The sequence below is a fragment of the Oreochromis niloticus genome, linkage group LG13 (genome assembly GCF_001858045.2).
Source record: "Oreochromis niloticus isolate F11D_XX linkage group LG13, O_niloticus_UMD_NMBU, whole genome shotgun sequence".
Classification (NCBI taxonomy): Eukaryota; Metazoa; Chordata; class Actinopteri; order Cichliformes; family Cichlidae; genus Oreochromis; species Oreochromis niloticus.
Window position 1 is genome coordinate 17,589,784 of NC_031978.2, and position 16,196 is coordinate 17,605,979.

The 16,196-nt window shown below is 39.7% G+C and overlaps 2 protein-coding genes across 2 annotated transcripts; one reads left to right on the forward strand and one right to left on the reverse strand.

Moving 5' to 3' along the window:
• The first annotated feature begins 72 nt into the window (after positions 1-72).
• si:dkey-228d14.5 (transmembrane protein 150A) lies at positions 73-6,839 on the forward strand. Its single transcript, XM_003451982.5, has 7 exons — positions 73-1,350; positions 2,059-2,106; positions 2,198-2,263; positions 2,356-2,423; positions 2,512-2,642; positions 3,179-3,356; positions 4,590-6,839. Exons 1-7 carry the CDS (start codon positions 1,286-1,288, stop codon positions 4,781-4,783), a joined length of 750 nt encoding a protein of 249 aa, XP_003452030.1. The 5' UTR covers positions 73-1,285; the 3' UTR covers positions 4,784-6,839.
• Positions 6,840-7,071: 232 nt separating this feature from the next.
• Positions 7,072-16,196, reverse strand: eif4e1c (eukaryotic translation initiation factor 4E family member 1c). Its single transcript, XM_003451930.5, has 7 exons — positions 16,043-16,196; positions 14,635-14,720; positions 8,628-8,723; positions 8,357-8,420; positions 8,134-8,247; positions 7,862-8,001; positions 7,072-7,744 (listed from the first exon to the last, which is right to left on the reverse strand). Exons 1-7 carry the CDS (start codon positions 16,058-16,060, stop codon positions 7,630-7,632), a joined length of 633 nt encoding a protein of 210 aa, XP_003451978.1. The 5' UTR covers positions 16,061-16,196; the 3' UTR covers positions 7,072-7,629.

Here is a 16,196-nt window from a genome sequence, read left to right on the forward strand (position 1 = left end):
TTTAAAGGAGACAAAAGGTAATCTGTACAATTCTAACTAGCTTGAAAATCAATATTTACTATGATTACCTTTATTCTTCAACACAGCCTGAAGACTCTCGGCCTGCTTACTTGTCATCTCTTTAGAAATAGCTGTCTAGAACTCTTGAAGCACATTTAAAGCTCTTCATTGGACGCTAGCTGCCGTTTCTTCTGTTCTCTGCCTGTTTTCCCCCGTTCCCTGTGTAGATGATCCCTTAATGCTTCAGTAATGTTTAGCCAAGTCAAGTCAAGTGGCTTTATTGTCATTTCAACCATGTGCAGTGGTACAGTGCACATGGTTGATCAAAATCTGATTGGCTGGATCAAAAGCTGATGGCATTTCTCTGTTTTGACAAGTTTTCCGACACCACTGGGTGAAATTTAGCTGCAAATCATGACAGAGCACCCACTGTGTTTAACAGACAGCTGTAAACGCTCACTGCTGTTCCTCTTTCCTGAACTCTTCCGTACATATTGGATTCATCAGTCCAGACCTTTTACCACTTTCTTGTGTAATTTGGCACACCTCAGCCCAATGTTGAGGTTGTTCAAGTACTTTATGTGGGGAATGTAGAAAACAAATATTTAATATTTGACTCCATGTTATGTAGTATAAAACAGACTACAGCACACACACACACACGTACAGTACAACTACCTGAAATTCATATTTATTGACTGTACTGGGTGTACTTAGCCACCCTCCATCACTACCCGACAGGAAAAACAAGAAGCATTCCAAGCTTGTCTAATGTAATAATCCTACCAGCCCTTTATTGTATTATTTTCCTGGAAAAGTCTCATAATTCAAATCTGTGCACAACTCCAAACATTTACTGTTTGAGTTGATATTTAATTCGTGTCAAACAGAGCAGTAGCTGGCTTCACAAGGACTATAGAAGGGAGACCGTTTTAAACAAAACAAATAATGTGACAAGAAGACCAACCCTCTGTTTCATAATATTTGTTGTAACACAGCAAGGTGGTGCCCTGAAGGAGTGGCAGAGACAGTCTGCCTTAAAAGGGAGGTAGTCCTCTGGATGGAGGAAGACTAAACTAACTACAGCAGTGCAAACGTCTGCTCCTAGGACTTGAAGTACAGTTAGGATTTTTTAGGATTTTTTGTTCTAGCACTGATTGTATATATAATGCTGACTGCATGAGGCCTCTATAAACCCCCCAAAGAGGCTTGACATTGAGATTTTTAAGACAGCTGGACTTCTGGAATCTGTCTCTTTGTTGCTTCTCGTCATCATCATCCAGACATGGGGTTCTGGATTATTTTCCCCATCTGTCTTTCCCTGGTGTCCTTCATTGGAACGTGGAGTGTGTAAGTCTACTACAGATTCACTTTTTTCTTTTTTGACATTTACACTGTCATAAAGCCGTGGGAACGTGTTTAAACATGTCATTTGTAATCAGTCATAACAATGCTCGTTCTATTTGAAACTAGTAAATAGAGTTTATTCATATCTAAACGTTTTCCCCGATAACGTCACACCACGTACTTGATAATCAAGCTTAGTACATGAACTGCATTTTCCTGCCACTCTCAGAAATCTGGGTTTCTGAAATGCTGATAACATTTGGCCATGAAGAGGAAGTAAAGAAAATGGCATCATATTATTTTCACTGCTTTTCACAATCTTTTATTGTACTGTTTTATCTGCACATCGTCTGTGGAAACAGTCGTCGACGTCAGAGCAGCTTCTAAATGTAAAGGCACGCGAGAACTCACCTGCTTTGGAGTTTGAAAATATGTGACCCGGCTAGTTCTGTTTGCAGGGTGTGAACTGTGTCTGTCACTATGTTCAGAAAAGAAAATATTGTTGAACAAACGACTTTAATGACTGAGTCACACTAAACCGAAAATGTGCTTGGCATTGATGCTCACATGCTGTGACACTTCCTTCATTCCACCTCGTTATCCGTGCAGTGAACAATGAAGTGCTATTCTCTTTATTCATGGAAAAGCAGGCAGATTCTGGTTTGATGTTTGCAGATTTTTAACAGTTTTTCTTTTGTTTTATATTTCCAGATACGGGCTAGCCTTCTCCAACAATCATGTGTGCGCCCTCACTGACTGGTGACTTTTTAAATCATCCTCATTTTGTTTTAATATGACCCAGTGTTTATTTAATGATGCAGCCTCTAAAATGGCAAAACCTTGTTCGCAGGGGTAACGGCAACTACTGCAGGGTGAATTATACTGATGCTGGATGCTGCTGGGTTCCTACAATAAGGTAAAAGAAGACTAAATGCACCCGTTCATTTTTCTTCTTCCTTGGAATGAAATATTAAGACAGAATAAAACAAACTAAATATGTTATTTCAGCTCAAGTGGAACATATCCACCAGAAAATTCACTTTTTACAGCCACAATCAACGCCGGATCCTTCATGTGTGAGTTTACCTGCTAAATGCCTAAACCATTTTACACACATATATATGTATGAGGGATGTGTCACACCAGCTGCGATCTCTTCTTCAGTTTTGCTGTTCTGCATATTCCACCATGCCCATATTATGGAGAGGCACTCGAGTCAGTCCATGATGAGCAAATTTGCACTGGTCTTCGGTGTGATTGCAGCCATGGGGGCATTCGCAGCCGGAAACTGCAACGTAAGTTCTGCACGTCATACTGCGGCGATGTTTCTGCAGGGTTAAATTGTTTCAGATCTAAATGACAATTTCTGTTTGCACTTGTGCTAAAACAGCAAATAAAGGTGGGTACTTTGTAGCTTTAGGCCAGCTGTAATGAGAGCCCAAGCACACTAAAGTGCCATTTATGCTTGAGTTATAGTGTTTTTTTAGTGTGTTAAAAGGCAAATATGACACTGTGCTGCGTGATCTGTAGCTTTGTACTGCATTTACATGTAGTGACAAAACTATTCTAGAAAAATCAGTTAGTGAAGCAGGAATGAAAGGGAACCAGTTATCATTTAAACAAAGGGTTTAAGGACATTTACCACCCAAATACTTGGAAAGTGTTTTAAATCATAAACCTGTTAGGCGACATCGCATTTTTCACTGCACACTGCCTGATAGTTCTCACTCACACGGCAACACCTTTCGCAGTCTTCATACAATCTTAGTCTTGATTTAAACAGCCTGCTATTCTTCTAACTGCTGGATTTGATGCTGAATGTCCTCCACAGCCGTTTCACGTGTCACTCCTTCACTACCTCGGGGCTGCCATCAGTTTCATGTGCGTGTGCTTCTACACGTGTATCCTCACCGTGCTGACACGGAAGTGTGCGCTCTCTGGATATGAAAAGGTTCTCTACCCGCTGCGAATCAGCTCCACTGTGATTCAAGTAATTGTGACCATCATCTGTATCCTTTCACAAATCATGGAGCCAACTTTTTTTTTATTTTATTTTTTTATTGTTGTTCTTTCTTAAGCCATACCCATCGACCTTGTGGCTGGTTAAGCACGCAGGTTAATAGTAAACTTTTGATGGGTTAATTTGGTGTTCCTTTAAACAAGAGATTTCAGCAGCTAGCTCTAGAACTAATGCATGAGTTATAACACACTGGGACATATTTGGATCCGGTCAGCTCCTGTGTTTACCAAGTGGGACCGGCCACAGAAGTCCACATGGCAGAAGCAGATACACATTAATGGCCTTTTTTAGTGAATTATTAACCATAGCTTTCCTTTTCCTTCTAGCTTCACATTTGTCCTCAGCCTTGTAGATCTATGGGATCAGCTGCAGTGAAACATAAGACACCCCATTTAACATTTAGCAGTGATTCGGTGATTGGGGTGGCTGTAGCTCAGGTAGAGCAGGTAGAGCGGGTCATCAACTGATCAGAAGGTTAGTGATTCAAAACCTGGCTGCTCCAGCCTGCATGCCAAATACCCTTGGGCAAGATACTAAGCCCAAGTTACCCTCTAATGCATCCATGGGAGTATGAATCTGTGTGAATGTTAGCTACAAGGCATTTAAGCATGGAAAAAAAGGTGCTTGTGTGAATGAGGCATGTTGCATAAAGCTCTTTGAGTGCTCTGGGAGAAGAGAAGAACAGGATTTAAGATCAGGAATACAGAATCTATTGACTCTGCAGTATTTTATAACTTACTTTTATGAGTATCTTTTACGTATGGTTAGTTGCTGATATCAGTCTGCAGTAATTGGGGAAGTTATTCTTTCTTTTTTTTATGCAACCACATTTATGAAGTTCACAGCTGTGCTGTTAAAATGTATCCATGTGGGAACAATATCCAAAGACGAATGGTTACTGAATGTAACTTCAGTTCTATGAGTTAAGGTCAAACGGGTCTCATTGTTGGTTGCAAAGTGTGGCTTGATTGTTGAGCAGATTCAAGCTGTGGTTGCCGTGACTACGTGCTAACTCTGCCCCTGATGTATGCACACTGCTGGCCCATGCAGCTGATTCATGCTCATCCAATAAGGGTGTGTTTAATCACAATTTCGCCCATATTAATGATAGAAACACAGTTTTGCCTCTCTGTTCTTTTGTCAAAGAAATGTTTAAGCTCTGTGTCCTCCTTAGTTTTAACCATCAGTAGACCAGTGAGACCCTTAACCCAGAAACCTTCAGATACTGTCTTGTTCATTCAGAGCGAGTACTTCTACATCCACCTGTCTGCAGTTTTTGAGTGGATGCTGAGTATGAACCTGGAGCTGTTTGAGCTCAGCTACGCCGTGGAATTTTTCTTCTTCTCGTCATATATGCTCTCAAATCTGTTGAACAAACGAGAGGAGGAAAAGCCTTTGATGATGACGATGTCCTGATATAAGGCTGCCAGGATCCAGCGGAAAGATGCAGAAAGGGAGGATGGATTAAGTAGGACATCTGTTACTACAGTGGCTGGATCGTGGCTAGAGGACCAATAGTGTTTTGTTTTGGTTTTTTCCTAGTCTTTTCTTGGAAGGATTTCTTTCTTCTGTCTTCTTTACTAATTTTTTTTTTCATATTTATTGAACCAAACCAACTTCTACAGCAAACGAACAAACATACCAGCTGGATTGTATCTCATGCAGATGCCCCGTCTACAGAACAGTTTACAAGAGGTGTTTTTTGTGCAATCATTTTTGTAAGAATTTCTTATTAGACATATAAAAAATGAAAAATTTGTGGAAAAAAAAATCTCACAGATCAGTTTTGTGTTAGGTGACAGCTCTTGCATAACCCTTTAAGTATTACTTTAACACGAGGAAGTCATGCCACTGTGCTGATAAACATATCTGCGTTTGGAGCTAAAAGGGTGGAGGACTTTTATTTACACCCTTTTAAACAATTAAAGTCTCCATGACGCTATAAGATCCTGTTTGACTGGATGATTAACCTGAACGACAGTAAAAATAATAGGCGTCATCAACCCCAGCTGGCCTAGCGATAGATCCTTGGACATTACAAGCAATCTTGGCTACATACACTTAAGATGATGTTGTCAGTATCCTTTCCATTCCAGAGATTTTCACTGTGGTCTGTTCGATGTATTTCAGTGTATGTGTGCTTTAGATGAAAAGCCGGAGTAATGATTTATAAATTATAAAGTTAAAAAGGAAAGGAAAGAATAGTTTCATACCTCTATGTGCCCCATATTAATACAGTATTTTGAACCAGTTTGTTTGCTTCAGATTTATGCATCTGTGGCTTCTATTGTTTTATTCCACTCTTGATCACTTGCCAGCACATAGTTGGAAAATGTAGATGTCATGCAGCACCAGTCACTCAGTTTGGTAATCTGAATAACCACCAGAGTCTCTCAGCTGGCTTGGGAACGAAGGATGTGGCCGAGGAGAGGGAGGTCTGGGCTTTTCTGCTCCCTGTGACCCAGGCACTGATGAGCATCAAAACATTTACAGGTGTATAGTTGAATTGTCACTTTTCAAAGTTTATAAAGTAGCTAAAAGGTGTAGTTTTGACATTTGTCAAAAAAAGCGTGGGACATGCCGAGAGGTATTCTGACATGATTCTATTCAAATTACAAATAAAAAAACTGTACATTTTCTAGATTTTCACTTAAAATGTAAAGGATAAATATACTTCCAACTCTTTTGCAAAGCTGAAGTGTGTTTTTATGGCTTCATGCAGTAGTTTTGTTTTTGTATTTCTTCCAGATTCTGTCATTTTAGCTGTTCTTCAGTTTGGGTATATCTGTAGATTGTTCTACTCCACAACTTGAATCCAGCTGTGACACACACACAGCATCACTTCATACTACATTTCCCCTCTGTGTGAAACTGAAAAATAACTTTCTCAGAATATACTGCTGCTACATTTTATTTGTGGTCGTTTCCATCATTTTCAACAAAATCTGCAAAGCTCGTGAGTTTTTGGTCACTTAATTTTTCCACATGAGTGTGGCATTAAGACAGCCTGAGCTGCTTCGAACAATAGTACTTACTAAAAAGTCAGATTTTTCTTCCCAAGAGTTGGTAAATACCACAAATGGGAGTCAAAACTGAATTAAAAATCAGCTTAGTGTTTAAGAAAGCAACTTTGCCAACTTTAAAAACCTCAATAAAACAAGACAACACGCTTCTGGTTTTAATGCAAAGCACTTAAACTTTACTTGAAAGAAGGTAATATACATCCTGGAATTACAGATAATAAAGATACATTATGAGCAAAATCATTTCACAATGAATATCATCTTTCTTTCGCAACAACCAAGAGAGGAGTGCGACATTATCTACAGTTTTTGTTAGGAAGAAAACAGTGAAAAGCACACCTAATTCTGTCGGCATCTTTACTGTATGGTACACTGTAAAAAATGTCATCTATATGCAGTAGTCCACATTATTAACCTCAATAACAAAAAAAAAAAAAAAAAAACCAATTTGAAAAAACACGAGCTTCATGGTTGTTTTTCAACTAAGTAACTGCAATGCATACATTATAAATAAATGTAAAGGGAAGAGAAAAAAAAGTTGAGGAAAAAAAACAAAACCTACAAGCAATATCCCACAATTCCAGCATGGCTGAAACAACAAGTGGCCTTAATCCAAACCCTACACTTTGGAGTGTGACCACAGCTTTTACAAATCTTTAAGATACTGTAGATTATTTAAGCTGGTGCGTCTGAAAGCCCGGCTCATGCTCAACACTTGTGGATAAATCAAGTTAAAATTGTCCTTAAAATTTGTTCTGTGTGAGGACGAGTTGCCTGCCTTCTTTTTCCTGTGAGGTGAGAAACACTTTTTGTAAAGAGTGAGAACTCGGCATGAGAGAAACACAAGGCCCTATAGTTAAGTCTGTCTTTTTTAATTAAACAACTCAAGCCATTAAGTATTGGGGAAAAAAAAGCTTGTTCTCAGCTAAGCTAGGAGAGGTCACTGATATTAATCACAGAAGTCTTCAACTCTAAAATTAAATCATCGTGTGTTCTCTTACTCATCTTACAACATCTCAAGCCGGATACCCTTCCTCCCTGTTTTTTTTTTTTCTTTTTCTTTAAACAACCGCTCTGCTGACATCTTATATTGGGAGAAGCTCCAGCTGTACACGCTATGAACAACTCTCTTAGCAATAAAAGGAAAGGACACTACAGTAGTTGACAACTCAAAAATTAATGTGGTGATGCAGATCGGTAATTGTTTAAATCTACAGCAAATTGAAATGAGGAGCTTTTTCAAACGGAGTACATGTTCTTGGTGGTGGAGCCGCTCTTACTGGACGTGTCGTCGTGCGACTGGTAGCCAATCATGGCTTTCATGGGGAGGTTGAGCCGCTCTTTGTAAAGTTGCCTGTGAAGAGATGAGATGGAAGCACTGTGAAGACTTAAGCAAGCTCCGTGTCGCCATCTAGTGGTCCATTGTAGCTCCTACTTGCGTATTATGAGCAATGTGACTTTAAAGACTCACCCTATCGTCATGATGGCGTCCCTGTTTTGGCAGTTGCTTGTCCAGATGGATATTTTGTCACCTTTAGGTCTGACGTTGACCACAGCTCCGCAGACGTCTTCACTTGCCTCGTCGAATGACTCACCGACTAAACACAACAGCTGCAAAAAACACAAACTAAAGTCAAACTTTACATATATACATATATATTTTTATATTTAAATCACAACCATCAGGGGAAGCATCCAATGGATATCACTCTACCGAGTGGTTTCAGAAAACGGTAGTCTTACCGTTTCCATCCAGTAGCGATCAAGGTCGTTGTGCCTCTGTTGTTTGTTGAGAGTCATCAGCCATCGACCCCCCAGCTTGTTCCTGTCGTCCTCCCACATCGGCTTGATCCCATCCTGACACACAATGTGAAACAGCTACTAAACACTATCCATGTCTTCAAACTCTGCTGCTACTGAGTTTAAAGGAAAATGTGTAAACATTCAACAAAAACAAGAGCCTTACCTTAAATAAGCAGTAATCGCAGCCAAAGCCGAGTTTACTTGGCTGCTGTATGTGGTTGTATAATCTGGTAGAAAGATATAAAAGCAGATTCCCAACATGAGTGTGTTGGATTGTAGAACAGAACAATCTTGTATCTGAACAATGGTCATTAAACAACAATTAATAAAGTGAAACATGCTGATCCTGATTCGTATTAACATTAAGGGACATGTTGTGCACATTAATAATAAACCATCAATAAAAAAGACTGACTTAAGCAGAGAAAACTTACGCCCAAAAATCTTCCACTGTGTCAAACTTGGAAATGAGACGCAAGTTCTCTGTCCAGCTTTTGCTCTTGTCGTTTTTGAAATACCACAGGGCCCATCTAAAAAACAAACAATAAGATAAAAATGTATTATTCATAGAATCCAGTATTCATAAATGAGGGGTAAACAGCATAGTTACACCGACTGTCTGAAAATCTCTCAAAACCATGTCTGAAAATGCAGATTACTGAACATGCATAAACTGAAAATAAAAGAGAGTGCATTATTTTGCCCCAAATTGTGATTGAGCAAACTTTGTGACTGTGAGGGGAAAACTCCCTGCTTGGTGACTTTTCCGTCTTTGTGGGGATCAGAAATCAGAAATGTCATCACTTACAAATGTTCTTACAAATGTACCAACCTGGACAGATTTCCAGTCGGTCGCAGAGCCAACACAGTACGAGCTTTTCCGATGTCAGAAGGTAAGCGGGGTAAGGCCTGGCTAATACTTGGATGGGAGACTGCTGATGGGAATACCAGGTGCTGAGAGCCTAATTACAGCCTGAGTAAATCTGCCTCTCTCTTGTTTTTCTACAGTTACATTTTTGTATTTTAGCCTGTTTTGCATCCTGTGTCAGAAACTAAGTAATTTCTCTGTAGAAAGACATTTGGCAGCATGGTACGTGATTTTGAAACCACTATACAGCGCTGCAGTCCACACACCTTATGTTTTCCTTTAGTGACTTTGGACCTTTTTTTCACTTTGCCGATCTTTGCTAATAGTAAAGTGAAGCATTCTTGCTAAACACTTTTGAGGGTTCCTACTTGTATAACAGTAGCTGGGCTCAGCGTAGGGTATTTGGTACTTTACATTTTCTTTTTTAAATAAAACTCTTATTGTTAGCAATCAATTCTTGAGGTCAGTACAGGCATATAAAATGTTTTGCATCCCTTTTAATCTCCTAACAGCTTGATGCTGTACCATCAGTGTTAAAAATCAAAAACAAGGACTCAAAGTCTATTTTATGTTGCCACTGCATGAAACGTTTAACCTAATAGCAGGCGTACACACTGTTTCACAGAAGAACACAACAGCTAGTAACAAAAGCATGAATGTCAATGCAAAAAACAAGAGAAAGCCATCAACAGCACTACAAATGCACTCTTTGTTTACAGTGGCTGCTGTAATTCTTTTATGTATTACCAAGGGGCAGTGGGTGGGAGGCTAGCAGGCAGGGTTGAGGGCAGTGAGAGGACATCAGCTGAACCCTGTGCCCCCCTCCACTTACAACTGTAACAACTCCACCCATGTGCCATAAACACAAATGAAGCAAATGGACTGAACAGAGCTAAATGAGAGGATGAAAGTGTATTTGTTTAATGCGAACATCACACAGCACATACTGAGACCAGACTGCTCACAGCCGTGATTCTTCTGGGGAACCCAGAACAGTCACAAGCTAAGACAACATGCCTAGTAATGGCAGACAGCAAGTCAAGCCAGCTCTGGTCTTCACGTGTACTTTAAAATCCAGGTAACATGTTTCTCAGACATGGGTGGTGGACTGGATTGACAAACAGTTAAGGCCGTTGTGGCGAACCATGACTCTGGTTTTGTAGAGAGTCAACAAACACAGATAAAGACAGCAGCTCAGTGAGGCATGCAACTATACAGGGAGTGCAGAATTATTAGGCAAATGAGTATTTTGTCCACATCATCCTCTTCATGCATGTTGTCTTACTCCAAGCTGTATAGGCTCGAAAGCCTACTACCAATTAAGCATATTAGGTGATGTGCATCTCTGTAATGAGAAGGGGTGTGGTCTAATGACATCAACACCCTATATCAGGTGTGCATAATTATTAGGCAACTTCCTTTCCTTTGGCAAAATGGGTCAAAAGAAGGACTTGACAGGCTCAGAAAAGTCAAAAATAGTGAGATATCTTGCAGAGGGATGCAGCAGTCTTAAAATTGCAAAGCTTCTGAAGCGTGATCATCGAACAATCAAGCATTTCATTCAAAATAGTCAACAGGGTCGCAAGAAGCGTGTGGAAAAACCAAGGCGCAAAATAACTGCCCATGAACTGAGAAAAGTCAAGCATGCAGCTGCCAAGATGCCACTTGCCACCAGTTTGGCCATATTTCAGAGCTGCAACATCACTGGAGTGCCCAAAAGCACAAGGTGTGCAATACTCAGAGACATGGCCAAGGTAAGAAAGGCTGAAAGACGACCACCACTGAACAAGACACACAAGCTGAAACGTCAAGACTGGGCCAAGAAATATCTCAAGACTGATTTTTCTAAGGTTTTATGGACTGATGAAATGAGAGTGAGTCTTGATGGGCCAGATGGATGGGCCCGTGGCTGGATTGGTAAAGGGCAGAGAGCTCCAGTCCGACTCAGACGCCAGCAAGGTGGAGGTGGAGTACTGGTTTGGGCTGGTATCATCAAAGATGAGCTTGTGGGGCCTTTTCGGGTTGAGGATGGAGTCAAGCTCAACTCCCAGTCCTACTGCCAGTTTCTGGAAGACACCTTCTTCAAGCAGTGGTACAGGAAGAAGTCTGCATCCTTCAAGAAAAACATGATTTTCATGCAGGACAATGCTCCATCACACGCGTCCAAGTACTCCACAGCGTGGCTGGCAAGAAAGGGTATAAAAGAAGAAAAACTAATGACATGGCCTCCTTGTTCACCTGATCTGAACCCCATTGAGAACCTGTGGTCCATCATCAAATGTGAGATTTACAAGGAGGGAAAACGGTACACCTCTCTGAACAGTGTCTGGGAGGCTGTGGTTGCTGCTGCACGCAATGTTGATGGTGAACAGATCAAAACACTGACAGAATCCATGGATGGCAGGCTTTTGAGTGTCCTTGCAAAGAAAGGTGGCTATATTGGTCGCTGATTTGTTTTTGTTTTGTTTTTGAATGTCAGAAATGTATATTTGTGAATGTGGAGATGTTATATTGGTTTCACTGGTAAAAATAAATAATTGAAATGGGTATATATTTGTTTTTTGTTAAGTTGCCTAATAATTATGCACAGTAATAGTCACCTGCACACACAGATATCCCCCTAAAATAGCTAAAACTAAAAACAAACTAAAAACTACTTCCAAAAACATTCAGCTTTGATATTAATGAGTTTTTTGGGTTCATTGAGAACATGGTTGTTGTTCAATAATAAAATTATTCCTCAAAAATACAACTTGCCTAATAATTCTGCACTCCCTGTATTAGGGCAGTCTTCCTAATGTCTTAGGAGAGTTAAAAGACATTAAAGTTTACAAAGCAGGTAGTTTAAGCTTTTCATCACGAGAGATAAAATGATCATTTCAGGCCAATGCAGCCAAACGAATCCTTCTTAGCTCTAAGACAGCAAACCTTAAGAGGACTGATTAATTCACTACTGTGACATCACCCTCTGACACACACAGTAATATTTGATTTGTTCAGCTGTGAACTAATCAGTGTGCTCCGGTCTTCTGAATGTGTGTCAAGTAAATAAGAACGAGCCGCAGCAGCGCTAGAGAAACAGTGTCATCCCAGTTTTTAATAGTTCAGCTGCCAAACACAGACGAGTTGTTGTGGTTCTGACTTTAAAAATACCAAGGTCGTTAATTTAAAAATAAAGAGTCCATGGGCAGACGGGCATAAACTATTCATTTCACTTTCAGCTACAGTAAACTGTATATTAAATAATTTTCCAAAGCAGAAGCTGAATGCGTTCTTCCTACTTTCCAGCAGCTGCTGGTTTCGCTTAATGACGGTGCCATATGAAAATTGTGCTGCATGACTTTGAAACTTGAAAGTGATCATCATGTCAACTTATGTAACAGCTGAGTAACGGATCTGTGCCGTCTGTTCAAATCCATCTCTGGACTCACCTTCACAGACGGCAGCAAGATCCAAACTCTTGACAAAAATCAAGAGAAAACCTTCATAAGCAATTATTATTATTTTTATTTTTAAATCTATGAAAGCTGATATTAAAGTGAATCTCTTAAGGATGGTAATAAAGTATCAGGGACTAATAATTAAATTAGATGGCACAGATATAAAACACCAAATATGATGCACTGTTATTCATTAAAATTATCTATCATTATTCCACCTTGAAGAGATGTTGAATGGGATCCTTCTGCTAATTATTCATTTATTATTATTTAGTGGCTCTGCATGATTCACTGTTAAAACTAAACCGTACTTACTTACACTGAACCTCTGTGGAATCCTCAGATTATTCTTTTTTCTTTTTTTTTTTTTTAAACAAGTCATTTCAGGCCCTCTCAATTTAGCAGCAGTAAATATTTATGACAGAAAACAGCAAAAATCAGCAAGTACAATGAGACATACTGTAGATTAAAAAAGGATAAGAGGTCACTTATCTTCCTTTACTTAAAAACCCCGACCTCACTCTGAGTGCTCCAACCATTGATGCTAAAACTGAAATAACAAATATCCAAAGCAGCTTGATCATTTATTAAGGAACCAATCACACCTTCGGCCGGTGAGACAGTTACAGCACATATCTATGATAAATATTTAACCACAAATTCCAAATAATTCAACAGTCCTCTACTTCCTTACAGTGAAGCCAGAGAGAAGTGACAACGCCTAGCCCTCAAAACGAGAAGTCTCCAACCAAAACTGTCAAAATGGAAAACAAACCCCCCACGTCAATATGTTTAAATAAAACCAGGATGAAAGCAGCAGAGATGGACAGCCTTGACCTCTGAGGCTGAGCTGAACAAGCAGAATGACCTAGAAGTGACTTGCCAAGAGAACCATTCAGCATTTCCAAACCGACTGTACAATGCTCCTGAATAGCTCGTCGCCACCGCAGAACTATGATAACATTTCTAAAAGGACAATAGAAAAAACAACAACTGCAACTCTAACACAGAGGAAAAAACAAAACACAGGACTCCTCAATCTGCTCTTCTGATTTTAAACCTTAAAATAAGAAAACAAACAGAAACTGCAAATATGAACCTGATGAAAATAAACTGAGTATTTATCCTTACTATGATGCTCAAATTGTAACTGCTTGAAAACAGGTTTACTGTCCACTCATCCATAATTTTCCCAAGTGACTAGATGGGTCATTTGAATATCCTGTCTACGCTGTCAAAATAAGTGCTGTGATGAGTTTCTAATTTCACTTTCATCCAAGAGACCAGAGGGACAAAAAGAAAAATCAATCAGCACATGACTGTAAGTATGTTTGTGATGCCAAAGAACAAAAGTCAAAGTACAGCTCCCATCCTCAAACTAGATGAAGATGAAATGCCATTTTCAACTGAATGTAAAATAACACTATTCACATGGTGATAAATACACAACTAACTTTATTCCTAAAGGAATACTTCTTCACTTATTTCATAATGAAACGGCCGTTTTGTTTCTATAGAGAAAGGTTATTGATGCTAAGCAATTAAGTAAATGTAACCCCACCATCTCTGTATACGTTTTCAATGAGCTCAGTTTCTGTATGTGTGTGTAAATAATGATGAAAAAAAAGTCCCTCTTCCTTCTGAAAACGGGTCACATAGTTGATATTTGAAAGGGTGTTAAAACATCAGTAGGCGTGAAATGTTCAATGGTGTTGTCACCTTTCCGGATGGGGTGAAATTTGGCACCCTGGTAAGCCAGAAAGTCTGACCTGATTAACACTGTAAGAGAATCTATTCTAACCCAAATCAACCCCAACGAGTTTCGTCTGTGCCCCAAACTATTTAATTAACATGACAAAGCAAACCTTAAAAACTGTTTCAGATGAGACTCCAGTCCCGGTCTCCGAGTTAATGAGACGGGTGTGTTTGATCTCACCACCACACCCACCTCTTAAGGCACAGTTTGGCTTTTCTAAATGAAAACTCCCCTGTATCTAATTTTAGAAACGCTTACATAGGCCATTTCTGATTGTTTGGCCTGAGGATTTGCTGGTTGTCGCAAGAAGACTGCAGAGTACGGAAGCACAAACAGCTTTCATCCAAATCAAACCCAGAACCTGGTTTGACTCTCACCTGTTTTGCAAAGGGTGTTTGATATACTGCTCAGGATTCGCAACAACCTGACCGTCAGTCTGTTGATCTTCAGTTTCAGTTGTTTTCTGAGGAGACATGCACACGAACACATCACATATCTTCTTTGAAAAACATCCCCAGCACAAAGTCAACCACACAAATCCATTGATCACAAAGGGCAAAGAAATTTGGGGTAGTTGGGTCAGATCTATATCATAATGTTGCTAAAGTCCTGCCTTTACTTTAAAGTCAAGGTTACTTCAATATCACAAATTTCAACAAAGTAAATGATAAAAACTTTATGGACTGGTCATTGCCATATACAGTTATGGGCTTTTGTCAGGGGTAATCACACACTTAATTTCATAGTGTGTACAGTATCATAACATCACAAAGTACTGCAAGCTTGTTGTCATCATCATTATTATTATTACTACTGAGTTTCTAACTGAACCTATTACATACTTTTACACTTTAGGGAACAATTCCAACCTTTCAAAAAAGAAAAATAAGACAATAAAAACATAAATTACCTAGACTGATCCACAAACTCACGGCATAATCTAAAACATACCAATTTAATCCCTAAATCGGGACTACTTAAAGCCCCTAATAAGAACAGTGTAACTATCTAGTCCAATGTATATATGACAAAAAGCTTACATGATCTATAAAATGCATTGTTATTACAGTGTAGCTTACATTTAAAGTAATCTACAGAAACGTAACAAAGGCATGACCTTAAGTCCCTGTGTTTTAGGGGGCCTTAATGGGGCCTTGTCCCATTATCCAATTCACAGCTGGGCTCTGCCTTATATTCTTGCATTTTTATAAAGATTCACTTAGCAACAGCAGAGTCCACCTCAACTACATTTTTAAGGATTAGACGCAGGAGCTGACGGAAAACAGTCGGCAGGGGGTTTGTACAAAGAAAATCAATAAGCTAACTTTCCAGGTAACAGTTACTAGCATTAGTTTTAGCAGATGAGCTAGGCTAGCTGCAGGCTAGATATACACGTGTCCAGACTTTCTAAAAATGCACCATTAATATAACATCACGGGTGTTTAAAGGTATTGGCAGTTCATTAAAATTGTCGTAAGATATCCACTGTAATATCCGACTAGATTAAAACAATTCGTTGACTGGAGTTTGAATGAACGACGTGCAGTCAGTCACTCCCTCCCTGCCCAACAAAGTCAGGCAGTGCCTCATACATCCCCACTGCTGAGCATGCTAGCGCTAATCCACGCCAACATCTGTCAACTCAAACGCGTTAATTTGGCCTAAACGCCAGTTCGGTTTCACAGAAGCAAAGTTATGCGATGTATGTAATAGATGAATTGGAGATTTGTCCGGTCTTTACGTGCATATTAGTCGATTTTTTGTGCTATCTCTTGTCTCCCTTACCGGCTCCGATGTCGCCATCTTGACTGTAGAAGCGATCTGCCCGTTCGGCGCTCCTGCGTCACTCCAACTGTTCGCTCTGCTACGGAAGCCGCCCCAGTCCTGTTCGAGCTGAACGACCTGAATCCGAGGAGTCGTCGCAAGAGAAAGGGCGCAG